A 14,268-nucleotide genomic window follows, 5' to 3' on the forward strand; every position below is an offset into this window, starting at 1 on the left:
TAGAATATTATACAGCGTTCACTCATAAGGGCAAGATATTCATAATTTATGTATTCAGCAACGTATAAACAATGCAAACAAAAAAAAGTGTTTACATTTTACATGACCAAAAACCGATAAGGGGAGAAACAAGACGAGATAAACAAAGGTTTATGATTAGTTTATGGTGTACCAAAGCAATGAAGTTTTTAAAAATTAATTCATTGGGGGAAGGGGATTTAACAAAGCACAAGTTATTTCCGGCTTCAGTTGCGGCAGATGGATTATTTATAAGCTTATCTACACCCAATACACCCATTAGAAGTACAAACACCCAGAGGGCACTGAATTTTCCATGCCAATGGACAATTTTGGGTTTGAACATATCAGCCCACTTGGTCTGGAGATAAATCTAATAGGCAACAGATGAACGCATGTTGTTGCCTCAAGGAGGAGTGGACTTCACCAGGCAAACACTCCCTTTTGTTTCATATATAAAGCTGAAGCCTACAATTGAGCTACTCTGGTTTATCCCATCATCACTGCACCAGGTTTTTAGCTCTGCCCTCTTTGTATATCATGGCTCTCTCTATCCGATCATCTTCTGGACCTCGGCATTTCTCTTCCCGGAGTGCACTTGGTGGAGGTTCTTTTAGGCTTTCTAGCACCGGTAGTTCAGGGAGTATGGGGGGAGGATTTGGTGGGGGGTCTCTTCACAGCTTTGGTGGTGGTGGCAGTAGCGGTTTAGGATGGGGCAGTGGATATGGTGGAGGACTGGGCAGTGGTTTTGGAGGAGGTTCAGTTGCTGGTTTCACTGGGGTCTTTGGTGCTGGGGGTGAAGGCAACCTTTTATCAGGCACTGAAAAGGAAACCATGCAGAATCTGAATGACCGCCTAGCCGCCTACCTGGATAAAGTGCACTCATTGGAGGAAGCCAATACTGAGCTGGAACGCAAAATCCGTGAATGGTATGAGAAAAATGGACCAGGTGTTGGTGGTCCTGCAGCTGGCAAAGATTACAGTAAATACTACCCAATAATTGAAGATCTCAGGAACAAGGTAAGCAATCATGAGGTCCCTGCATTTCTTTACAAACTGAATTCTCCATATTGCTGCCCAGAGGAAATATTATAAAACCGGCTCTTAAAGATGAATAAATAACTTATACTTTACAATACTGTGACTTGTAGTTTGTTGCTGTATGATGTTACAGTTGTGTAGATAAGTATCCTTCAGTGGTCACCATGAACACTTTTATAAAATGCAATTAGTTGCCTTATTGATCTCAAGGAAATAGAAACAGGATGCATAGGGATACATACCAACATGACTTGGATAAATCTAGTTAAACCATTTTCCAGCAATTTCATGTAAGAATCAAGTAAAAAAACAACAAAACACTTCTCCTACTGTTAAGCATAACATGTCATGAGTAGCATACCCATGGGGGAAGGCCAGTTGAATACTATAGAGATAATTGCTTCATTTCTCATTTACCACTGGGTATATGGAAGGATACCATAAGACTAAGAAAGTAAAGCCTAAGAAAGCTGCTGCACCCTATTTTGCAGGTGGTGTGGGAAATCCTGGTTTCATTTGTACGTACTATTGAAGCACTAGTACTAGTAATCAAAGAATCATTAGGGCAAAGTTGTATTCCCCAGAAATACTCTTTCTGTTTTCCAGATAATCAATGCAACTATCGACAATGCCCGGATAGTCCTTCAAATTGATAACGCAAGACTGGCAGCTGAGGATTTCAGACTTAAGTAAGTAGACCTGTTTGGTGAAGGCTCCCAAATATACTATCATTGTTTTTGTTATTAAAAACATTTATTAGCCACCTTTCTCCCCTGAGAAACTCTAGAAGGCTTACAATATAAAGAAAGCATTATAAAAACGCAATAAACACAATTATAAAACGCATAGAAGTCAACAGTTTAGTGTTTCTTTCCTGCACCTTTGAATATTTAGCCTCATGCCTACTGAAAAGGAATAAATATATATATTTTTAAAAGAGATCAGAAATATAAGGAAGACGCAGAGCAACAAAAAATGTATATTGAAACCTTGTAGAATTGAAAGAACAGGAAAAATACACATAAAATAAGAATAAAGAAAAAAGAATTGAAGAATTTGAAACAGATAAAATAGGTTAAAGGAAAGCAATAGTCTAGATTAAAAGAGCATTATAATAATTATGTCTAGCTATTTTAAAATAATCAAGCAGACTTTATGGTATCAAATGAAAGCAAAGATTAAAGTTTAGAGTTTTTAAGTTGGAAATAATGCTATTTAAAACAGCAGAAATAAAAAGATAAAAAAGAAAGATCAGAATTCAAGAGAAGAAATCCCAAGTTACAATCTTGGGAAGAAGGAGAAATAGATATAGATCTCAAAGAGAAAAAATTCGAAGACAAGCAAAACAATGATGCCAGAATCAGAGAAAAAAGCACATGCAGTTAACATGTGATTGGTGAATGGGTTATTCTGACCTAGGAATTATTTTGTATACTGGTCAGATGTGGCAAGGGCACTATGTGAGATTCAGCACCAGCTCCTTCCCCCAAATAAACCTCTGCATTATCAGCTGGGAGACCTGGGCTTGGTTAGAAAATATATATTTGATCTCTTCTCAGATTCGAGAATGAAGTGGCTCTTCGCCAGGCTGTCGAAGCTGACATTAATGGGCTGCGTAGGGTCCTGGATGAATTGACTTTGACCAGGGCTGACTTGGAAATGCAAATCGAAAGTCTGAGTGAGGAACTGGTGTATCTCAAGAAGAACCATGAAGAAGTAGGTTTTTGTTTCAATCGTTCTAGTGTTTCTTGTAATTCTTCTTTTTATTCCACGTCATAACATTATGCGTTCAAGCTCCATTTGCACTAAGTCACCATGCAAGAACTTCTTTGTTCTCTTTTCAACTCATATAGAGAGAATATACACAAAGAGAAGCCAAAAACAAACAGTGTTTCCCCCCCAGATTTTTGATTTAGCAAAATAGAAAGATAAAGTCCATAAAATAAACAGTATATAGTAGGAATCCCTATGCAATATGTAGGAAAGCACGGGTAAGAGGACTGTGAGTACAGTCATGAAGTAATTATCATGCTCCAAATCTAATGGTCAATTTTCTAGCTTATATACAGAACCTAGCTCAACTAGGTATGCTACTTGTTAAATAAAAGCAAATGTGCATTTGAGCAGTTTTAATAAGTATTTCAGTTTTAAAAATGAATGCTACAGACTAGCCAGATGTAATAGGTTCTCAGAATGCTAAAACTGCATTAAGCATACAAGACGTACACAGGGAGGAAAGTTTATTTTGTAGGTCATTTCCCCAGTTTTAGCTACAGGCTAAAACTGTTTAGCCGACATCCAGGAAATGCAGGGAAAACACACGGAAATGCATAGGGAGAGCGAGGCAACCTCTGATGGTCGGAAAATGCAAGCATAACCAATAGGGTTGCCAACCTCAAGGTACTAGCGGGAGATCTCCTGCTTTTACAACTGGTCTCCAGCTGATAGGGATCGGTTCACCTGGAGAAAATGGCCGCTTTGGCAATTGGACTGTATGGCATTGAAGTTCCTTTCCCCCCCAAACCCCGCCCTCCTCAGGCTCCACCCCAAAAACCTCCCACCAGTGGCGAAGAGGGACCTGGCAACCCTAATAAACAAAGCCCCGAAGCAGTCGGTGGGGTGACTGTGAGGACAAAGCCATTCATAAATGGCCCAAGTGTTTGGGGACTCACGTCTCTTCATGTGCTTGAACATCACCATGCCGCTCTGAAACAAGAAATAACAAGGCTCTCTCATTACAAGGATGTTTATTGAATTTCTTAAATGTTGGATGACAGGATATTGAAGAATGCATGTCCGAGTAAGCTCTCTAACCCATTTCTTTAGATATTGCATCAGGCTGGACTTTTGGGCCATTCTATGCTAGGTTTCTTTTCTTTTTTTGTCTTTTAAGGAACTCCAGGGTTTCCAGAGCAATGCCACTGGTCAAGTCAGTGTGGAAATGGACGCTGCTCCAGGGGTTGATTTGACCAAACTTCTGAACGATATGAGAGCTCAGTACGAGGCAGTTGCTGAACAGCATCGGAAAGAAGCTGAAGCCTGGTTCAATGAAAAGGTATCTCAGAAAGAGAATATTTGCTTGAATAGAATTATTGACATTGGATTTTGTTCCCCAACCTCTCCTGTTTTGATATTTCAGAGTGGGGAACTGAAAAGAGAAATTTCCTCAAATTCTGAACAGCTTCAGTCAGGAAAAAATGAGGTCACAGACCTGAGACGTACTCTGCAAAGCCTGGAAATAGAACTGCAGTCTCAACTGGCTATGGTAGGGTGACCAGGAACTATGTACTGTTTCAGGGAGTTTTCACACTATTCAAAAATGACCTTACAATGGCACAACAGGTCCAGAAATGGTTCTCTCTTCTCAATACATGTGGTTGGGTTTCATTAACATGCTTTTGTGTGCACAAGATCACAAGGTTGGAAGAGACCACAAGGGCCATCGAGTCCAACCCCCTGCCATGCAGGATCCCACAATCCAAGCATTCCCGACAGATGGCCATCTAGCCTCTGCTTAAAGACCTCCAAAGACAGGGACTCCATCACCCTCCAAGGCAGCGCATTCCACCGTCGAACAGCCCTCACCATTAGAAAGTTCTTCCTAATGTTTAGGTGGAATCGCTTTTCTCTTAGTTTAAATCCATTACTCCGTGTCCTAGTCTCTGAAGCAACAGAGAACAAGCTAGTTCCCTCATCAACATGACATCCCTTCAAGTATTTAAACATGTCTATCAGGTCAATGTTTTGATAAAATGGGTTCTCACAGAACCATTTGCAGAATTTTAAAAAGTATATCAAGTCTTTGGCTCCCAAATCAAAAGAACTAAAAATCTCACAGCTGCCACTACCTCACAGCTAGTTATGTGATCCAGCATGCATAAGTTTGTTTTACTGTCATACATTTTATAATCTCTCTCCCTCTCTCTTTCTTTCTCAATAAAGAAAAAATCTCTTGAAGACACCCTAGCAGAAACAGAAGCAGGATACTGCAGCCAGCTCTCGCAAATGCAACTTCAGATTGAAAACCTAGAAACCCAGCTTTTCCAGGTCCGTGCAGACATGGAAAGACAAAACGCAGAGTACCAGCAGCTCCTGGATATCAAGACCCGGCTGGAAATGGAGATTGAGACTTACCGCAGACTACTTGATGGCGAGATTGGGTAGGAGGACCGTCCAAATATTTAAATTGATTCCTAAAGACCTCCAATGTTACATGTCAGTTCTCTGTGAAAGCCTAAGTTCATCATCAGCCTGATCCTAGAAATCTTACATGGTGTAACAGCTCTACTTTTCCTTTGCAGCTCATTTGAAAGTGCTTCCGTGGCCAGCACGAAGTCAGTGGATTCCACTCCTGGTAAGCAGACGTTGGGATTTCTGATCAGATGTATGGTTGAGAGAACATCAATGAAATGCCCCATTAATAGGAACACCCATGAGTTTAATCTTATTTGTTTAATTTCATGGTTTATTTTAATTTAGTCTTTCTTTCAGCTGTTGTCTTATCCCTCTTGCACTGCTTTTGAGCCACACCTCACTTTCCTATCATGCACTGTGGACGTGTGTACAGCACACATTGCCTACTGGATTAATTCACATATTGTGTGTGTGAAGTGCCATCAAGTCGCAGCCAACTTATGGCGACCCCTTTTGGGGGTTTTCATGGCAAGAGACTAACAGAGGTGGTTTGCCAGTGCCTTCCTCTGCACAGCAAGCCTGGTATGCCTTGGTGGTCTCCCATCCAAATACTAACCAGGGCTGACCCTGCTTAGCTTCTGAGATCTGACGAGATCAGGCTAGCCTGGGCCATCCAGATCAGAGCAAGTCACATATTACTGTGCTGTAAATTTTAATATACTAGGAAATGAAAAATATTTAGAGCATGTTTGAAATGTAGGGTTGGCCTACCTCCAGGTGATGGCTGGGGATCTCCTGCTATTACAACTAATCTCCAGCCGATAGAGATCAGTTCAGATGGAGAAAATGGCCACTTTGGCAATTGGACTCTATAGCATTGAAGTCCCTCCCCTCCCCAAACCCCACCCTCCCCAGGCTCCACCCCCCAAAATCTCCAGGTATTTCCCAACCCAGAGCTGGCAACCCTACTGTAAGGATTAGCGTAATTTTTGTGAACCTTCTTTTTCTTTCTGTTTAGATCCAACCAAAACCAGAAAGATCAAGACAATTGTTGAAGAGGTGGTGGACGGCAAAGTGGTTTCATCCCAAGTTAAGGAAATTGAAGAAAAACTATAAGCAAAAATGCCAGCTATTCATTATTTGAATTCCAAAAAATGATTGGATTCACTTATTTTTCTCTCCTGCATGAAATATTATAGAAGCAAAGTCATATTTGAAATTTCCTCTCGTTAAATAATTCTATAAACATACTCCAGCTTATATGGTGTATTATTTAACAAGTAATTTAATCATACAAGGCTGGGTTTTTTTAGGACATGTCCTGCGCTTTAGGTTTCTCATATATGTGCTAAACACCATGTTCAAAGACATTACGGTAGGCTTTTTGAAAGCAACAAGTAGCATACTTTGGTATTCTAAGTATGGAATTTTCTCAGATCACTCATATATAAATTAACAGGCTTTTACTACAAGCCTACTCAAATGATGTAATTTTTAAAAATATTTTCATATCTTCCCATATCTAAACAACAAAGTCCACATTTGGTACAGAAAGTGTGATCTATAAATCATTTAAATAAATATTCTTCCCTCTATTTATTTTTAAGCAAGGGTGTGCCTCTACTTTTACCATTCATTTTTTAGAAACATGACAACTGCATTGTTAATGAAATGTATTGCAGGCAGACACTGTATAAGATTGATATCAAATGAAAGACTTAAAACTTCAGAACCATAACCACAGAAGAAGAAGAAGAATTGGTTTTTATACTCCATTTAAATTGAGGAACATACACGCTTCAGGTCCGGCTTCTCAACCTTAGACCAGTGTTGGATCATATACCACCTGGCAGAGAAATATGGCCCCACGGAGCACTTTATGCAGCTTTATAGATTACAAAATGGGATTTGACAACTTGCTTGTTGGAGCAGGGTCTTCTGCAGGTGCCAACCTGCAAATGGGCAAAATCAACAGCTGCCCGTACACATGCCTTCTCCATTGTGCCCCCACACCTTATGAAATGGCCTGCCTGAGAAGGCCAGGAAGGCTCCCACTCTCATGGGTTTCTGCAAACTATGCAAAACTGAATTATTCAAGAGGGATTTTCTATGTGAGCACAAGAGTCGCACTATATTAAATGATTCAAAAAATTACTTAGATAAATTATTAAGGACTGTGGCCTATACTGCTGTGTATAACCTCCTGAAACTAGGATCCTACTATGTAATTTTTGCATCATTTAATGTGTCATATTAATACTTATGCTTTGCTTCAGTTCTGATTTTAGATTTCCGTTTGTTTCTACAATCCTAAATTCGCAATGTTTCCCTATGGAGGGGGGCTACCCCTTCCAGACCTCATAAAATTGGACCCCCTTACCCAACCTTCACCAAGTCCCAGTGCAAATGGGAAAAAAAATCTTTCCCTGAGCCTCCAAGAAAGTCCGGGGGATTGGGAAAGAGGTAGCGATTCCATTCACATTCTCTCATTTGAAGAATACAAAAATTATAGATTATATAATGAAGTAGAAAGAGTTGGATTTTATACCCCACTTTTCTCTACTGTAAGGAGTCTCAAAATGGCTTACAAGTGCCTCCCCCCACCCCATATACAACAGGCACCTTGTGAGGTAGGTGGGGCTGAGAGGGTTCTGAGAGAACTGTGATTGGACCAAGGTCGCCCAGCTGGCTTCATGTGGAGGAGTGGGGAATCGAACCTGGTTCTCTAGATTAGAGTCCACTGCTTATGTGGAGGAGTGGGGAAACGAACCCAGTTCTCCAGAATAGAGTCCACTGCTCTGAACCACTACACCACGCTGGCTCACATGGAGGTAAGCACACTAATCAATTGCCTTTTCGACACATCCCCGATATATCAAGCATGTCTATAAGTAACCCTGATAGATTAACAGCATTGTAGTTACTTGAAGAAACATGAGACCATCAGCAATGCAGTAAGAATAATTATAAATGACAATATAAAAAGGGATAAGAGAAAATAATTAGTGTTCAGGTGCCTAAGAATGAAACCATTTACGAGAAATAGACAATGCCAGCAGGCTTAACTTCTAAGAGACCTAATACACAAACAAAGGAGGGAAAGGTTCATAACAGGGCTGGTAAAGCAAACAAATAAGTTTCTAAATAAATCCAAAAGGATCTGGGAGATAAATAAAAATGCTGCAGTGGGCATAAACAGGTCCATTGGAGTAAGTTTCTACACTAGCAAACAGCATGTTTCAAACCAGACTTTCGAAAGCATGGATTGCCATCTACTGGGGACTCGAGAAAATAAGAATTCCAAACATTTTACTTTTAGCAAAAAAAAAACCATGATCAAACAGCTCTCACATACAAATCACAGGGCCTGTTCCATTAATTCATTTATATCCCTCTGTATTTAGCTGAATAAAAACAAAACGGACTGAAGTGTAAAAACATTATTGCAAAACTTGTGATGGATTGCAAAATGGTGTCATTCTCCATGTTCCTCCTTTCCCCACCACGGCTCCTTTACCATTCAGTTGAACACAGTGGAGAGGTGTGCAGTACCATAATCTTTATATAGGAAATGCAGATCAGCATTCATGTAGCGTTTTAGATGTTTTTGAAGCACTAAAGGCTAGTCCACTCTACATGATTAGTGCTTCTATTCATGTAATTAGAGGGGTCACAATTCAAGGCCACCTGGAAACTCGTCCCTCTGATATAAAAACCCTTTCTCTAAGTCCAGATGACGGGGGTGCAGAGCTGTGGGTCACCTGGAACACCTAACCCATAATGCTGACAAAGTTAGGAGGTGTGACCCACTCAGTGACCACAGAGGAGAACAATGGGACCCCAAGGAAACCTCCTTTCTAGGGATGTACACCAATTTCTTTCAGTATTTTTCAGATTTGGGTTTAAATAGACTTGAAAATTTTGGGAAAATAAAAAAAGCCTAACCCTATACCAATATGGGGGTTTCCCCCAGCTTTTTTTGAATATGTGAAAAAAATTGGGTCCATTAAACCTATGGAGAAACTTTGTGGGGCTCGGGGGGCAGTTTTTTAAGGTAAAGCCACCAATTTGCAGCATTGTTGCAGGTGACTTTCCTTACAAGAATCTCCATGTTTGGTGAAGATTGGGTCAGGGGGTCCAATTTTATGGGCCCACAAAGAGGGTACCCTCATCCATCCGCCTTTGGAAACAATGGAGGAAAATTTGAGGGCCCATATAATTGGAACACCAGACCTGATTTTCACCAAACTTTGGGGTTGTTGTAAGGAGAATCATCTGCGGCTATGCTGCAAATTTGGTGGCTCTACCTTAACCCCCGCCCGAGTCCCACAAGGATAATGAACCTGAAAAAGCCCCCCCCCCCCAAAAAAATGCCTTTTTTCTGCATTGCCTTTTTGGCTTCACTAAAATGGTGCCTCTTTTTTCGATTCGGCATATCCGAATGCACACCCCTACTCCTTTCCCCAAGTTTTCTAAAATAGGAGTTTGCTATTATTGTTATACTCGAGGATGTGAAGCATGTCACAACAACAGAATTTATGAGCCTCTACGATCCTGAGAGCAGTATGGATGGTGGCTTAGGCTACTATTTGCAACAAGGAGATATCAGATTAATCACATCTACCATACAGTGCAAAAACTGCTCATGACCAAAGGCAAGTGAGGATCTACATCTATGAAACTGCTTCTGTACTCCAGCTACTAGACAATGTGAGGCTTTAGAAATATTTATTTATTATTTATTTATTTCATTAGACTTATAGCCCGCCCTCCCCGTTAGTAAGCCATATGCTTAAAAATCCAGAAATGGTTTTTAGGAAAAAGAAAAATGCCACATCACATAGGTTACTGAGAGATGCACAGTGCTATCCTAAATAGTTACACCCTCACAAGGGAAAGAAGATATAGTGGAGGAGGAGGAAATGAGATGACCCACAAGTCCTTGTGAGCCCCCACTTGTAGTAACCTAAAGATATTCTACAGAAATCTGGAAAAAGATGCAAAAAGAAGCTACAGAAAGAAAATTCAAAAAATACTGGAAGGAAATCTAGTTCAAAGTGGTATCTTATAATGGAAATACTGAATGGCTTCCTATCATAGCCACTAGATGCAATAGATTTCACACCATACTTTTGGGGAGCAGTGTCTTAGGGATCAAAACCAAAGCCTCAATTTAAAAAAAGGCTTTGCATAAAAGCATTTCACAGTGATACCTTGGGGAGTAACTCTTTGCAGTGGTGGTGGGTCCAACTGTAAGCTTGAAAGATGAAGAAAACAAAAGTTGTGAAGGTGGATAAAACAGCGAAAATGTTTAAAAAGTCTTTAAACCAGTGATACTCATTGTGGCTTTGGAGTTGCATATGGCTCTTCTGAGCACTGCTCCCCAATATGGCACCTGCCCCATGTTTCAGGAAAGTAGGCAAGGTTCTTGCCTAGTGGGACTTGTGGTTGGCAGATGGTTCTCATCTTGAAACAGCTGCCAGAGGAACTAGAGATTGATTGAATTTTATTCGCGGTCAAAGACCAAGAAATACACACTACATGTAACAATCTTACAACATTTCAAATAAAATATGGTATAAAAACTTATCACAATTAAAATCAGATTACCGCATAGTAATTTAACAATTATCTCCCTCCTATAAACAAAACAGCCATTAGGCTTTTCCATTTCCGAAATCCAGTAGTTTAATCTCAAACTTTATCTGCATCTTTGCTTCTTAATTTACCATGTACTTTGATCTCCGCAAACTGTTCTAGAGACAGTTCAGGCTTGATTAGATCTAGAACTTGCTTATTTGTTTTTTTGATGGTCCACAGTGTCTGTAACACTCTCTTCCAAGACCACATTTCAAAGGAATCTACTTTCTCCCTGTCAGCTTTCTTCATTGTCCAGCTTTCACACCCATACATAGTAAAAGGGAATACTATGGCAGGAATTAACTTGATCTTGGTTGCCGGTGACACATCCTAACACGTAAGAATCTTTTCTAGCTCCTTCATGGCCGCCCTCCCCAGACTCGATCTCCTTCTGATTTCTTGGTTGCAGTCTCCCTTTTGGTTGATGATAGAACCAAGGAATAGAAAATCGTGAACAATTTCAATTTCTTTACCCGATGATAACATACTTCTCTTCCAGCAATCAACACCTTGGCAGCCCCAACTCTAACCAACACCATGGTAAAATTAAGTGGCCTTATGCTGATTTGAATTGGCTTGCTGTGATCATCCCGTGCATTTGTTACAAGTTCAGAAGTCACCATTCAAAAGCCCCATTTGGCATATCCCGAGATCCAAAAGAGGTTTAATACATATATATGCATTCTTCAAAAATCAGGTAACAAAACCAAGACATGCAATTGTCTGGTTCTCCAAGCAGCGGGCCAGGCCAATCAAAACTTTATTCCTGTAAACCTCAGTGGTAAATCCTTCCAGTCAGCTAAGAAAAAAATTATCCTGAGAAATCAAAAGGCCTGCATGGGAACTATCCAGAAAATCTTAACAGAGGAAATGTGGGAATACCCCACCAATAATTCTGCATAATTTCAAAGGAGATTAAACATAATAAATCTGATGATCTGAGGATATGCAGATAACCTTATGCACATAAAGGACCTTTAAACACCTTCAAATGAATAGGTGTAAATCAGAGATGCAATCTGCTGTCGTGGTGCCACATCCCCTAGAATGGTTTTGGGAAAGGGCTAGTAGAGGCTAAAATCAGATCAACTTTCATTGTGGCTATCCAGGACTGTGGGCTTTTTTCCATTCTCATTTTCCTCACTTGTAAAGTTCCTGTCTGTTTGGGGGGGGGGGGGTCTGTTTCGCACATGTTTAGCTCCATCTTGTGGTCGATTTGATATTAAACCATTTTATGCCCAGCATAAAATCCTCAAGTTAAAATCTGTAGGGAGATATGCTGGACATAAATTGGTGTGATATCAAACTGACCACCAGATGGAGTAAAAAGGGGGGAATAGATCTCCCGAAGAAACAGGAACTGACAAGCGCAGTAAATGAGAATGCAGAAAGCCTTGCGTAGTTTCTGCCAGTAACTACATACATACATACATACATACATACATACATACATACATACATACATACATACATACATATACTATACCACCAGTGTCTATCCCTTCACCATGTAACTAATAATTAAAACCAACAATCTTATTCTTAATATAGCTTACAGCTTATTTCACAATTTATACATATTTTTCATAGTGGCTTCAAAGCCTATATTAAATTACTATTGTCCCAATATTGCCAAGTCAAGGCTATGCTATGCTAGTTTCATAAACAATGTAACACCATGGATGCAGATAATCAGAAACAACACAACACAAATGGCTCTTAAAGATTAATGTCAGAGCACTCTAAAGATATGTTGAATAATGGGCTTTATCTTGAAATATGTGAAATAATAACTCTGGTATGGGAAACACCAAAACACTGAACAATATTGATTATTACAGGGAAAGGAGTTTGGGGACCTGGGGCATTCTTTTTACCACCACATCTCCTTAGTTGAGTTTAAGCCCTTGCTAGTAATTTATTGCCCTGACCTGGATGGCCCAGGCTAGCCTGATCTCGTCAGATCTCAGAAGCTAAGCAGGGTCAGCCCTGGTTAGTATTTGGATGGGAGACCACCAAGGGATACCAGGGTTGCTGTGCAGAGGAAGGCACTGGCAAACCACCTCTGTTAATCTCTTGCCATGAAAACCCCAAAAGGGGTTGCCATAAGTGGGCTGCGACTTGACGGCACTTTACACACACAGTAATTTATTAGTTGAATTACAAAACTATTAACCAACTGGGGGAGTAAAAGCCATTGTTATCAATACAGAACCTCCCATTTCGGCTACAAAGCTGGAAGAAATGGGAGGGAAACCAATAAAGTTATGAGAAACGCTGAGTCAATGGCTAATGTTTCTGTTGAACACCGTTAAGGATAACAATAAGGTTGTTCTAAGTTTAGGTGGAAGACAGTCCCAACTCTTGAGAATCAGATCCTCCCCTTGTGAACCCATATTAGTCAAATTTTCAATGGGCAGAAGCTCTAACAAAAAAAAATTGTTTTGTTTTTTAACTTTCCCAGATGGGATGACTGTGGTTCATGAAGATGACTAATCGGTTAACAAAGCTTGCCTTTGTGGCCTAATAGCATGGTTTATGTTTCAGGGTTTGGCAATACATACATTTTGCAATACATATACCTTTATTTTAATTGAAAAGAAGACTTAGCTAGTCAGCAGTCATCAGGCCAGGCTTAACTAATTAGTGGGATGAAAGCAGCTTTACCTTCCTTTGAAAACAGTTTTAAAAATAGCCAGTACGGTAAGCGCTGCATCATATACTCAGTTGTCACTGTTCATTGACAGCATAATGATTTTTAATACACATGATGCTAAATTAAGACGGCGGTTTTTAATTGCTTTCCAGACAAGATCTTGAATTCCATCCAAAATACAGTTTGACCTTAAAACCAAGAAAGGCACCTTTTGTCAATAGTTTAAGAAACATGTGAAGTACTGTACTTGAAGTACCATTCTAAGCAACCATCACACCCTTCTAAACTTAGTGTGTTGGATCCAACCAATTTCTCCACTGGTGAAAAAGTGGTCCCATGTGACCACTCAAAAAAAGGTTATCTTAGGGATCATGGGAATTGGGTGAAGCTCAATACCCTGAGTTCTTAGAAGGGTGAAACTTTGCTTAGGATTGCCCTAATGTCTAATGGTCCACATAACTTTGTGTGTGTGTAAAGTGCCTTCAAGTCGCAGCCGACTTATGGCGACCCCTTTTGGGGTTTTCATGGCAAGAGACTAACAGAGGTGGTTTGCCAGTGCCTTCCTCTGCACAGCAACCCTGGTATTCCTTGGTGGTCTCCCATCCAAATACTAACCAAGGCTGACCCTGCTTAGCTTCTGAGATTTGATGAGATCAGGCTAGCCTGGGCCATCCAGGTTAGGGCCCACATAACCTTAGGAATCCTTAATACGCTTGGGCTAGTCACACACTCTCAGCCTAACTCACTTCACAGGGTGCTTGTATGTATTTATGAATTTA

At 40.3% G+C, this 14,268-nt stretch overlaps 1 protein-coding gene across 2 annotated transcripts; it reads left to right on the forward strand.

The window, feature by feature from the left end:
• Positions 1–558: 558 nt before the first annotated feature.
• LOC130490966 (keratin, type I cytoskeletal 12-like) lies at positions 559–6,362 on the forward strand. Of its 2 annotated transcripts, none has more exons than XM_056864785.1 (8): positions 559–1,038; positions 1,666–1,748; positions 2,619–2,775; positions 3,953–4,114; positions 4,199–4,324; positions 5,002–5,219; positions 5,321–5,334; positions 6,212–6,362. In XM_056864785.1, the coding sequence occupies exons 1-8, from the start codon at positions 559–561 to the stop codon at positions 6,307–6,309; spliced, it is 1,338 nt and encodes a 445-aa protein (XP_056720763.1). In that variant the 3' UTR covers positions 6,310–6,362. The 2 variants fall into 2 exon arrangements, with proteins under 2 accessions (XP_056720763.1, XP_056720762.1); XM_056864784.1 differs by lacking the exon at positions 5,321–5,334 and adding an exon at positions 5,361–5,413.
• The last annotated feature ends 7,906 nt before the right edge of the window (positions 6,363–14,268 follow it).

Source organism: Euleptes europaea, chromosome 18, assembly GCF_029931775.1.
Source record: "Euleptes europaea isolate rEulEur1 chromosome 18, rEulEur1.hap1, whole genome shotgun sequence".
NCBI classification, from domain to species: Eukaryota; Metazoa; Chordata; class Lepidosauria; order Squamata; family Sphaerodactylidae; genus Euleptes; species Euleptes europaea.

Coding starts and splice junctions, on each gene's coding strand:
- LOC130490966 (XM_056864784.1), top strand. CDS start 559: ATGGCTCTCTCTATCCGATCATCTTCTGGACCTCGGCATTTCTCTTCC. Junction 4,115..4,198: donor AAGCCTGGTTCAATGAAAAG/GTATCTCAGAAA, acceptor TTGATATTTCAG/AGTGGGGAACTGAAAAGAGA. Junction 4,325..5,001: donor TGCAGTCTCAACTGGCTATG/GTAGGGTGACCA, acceptor TTCTCAATAAAG/AAAAAATCTCTTGAAGACAC.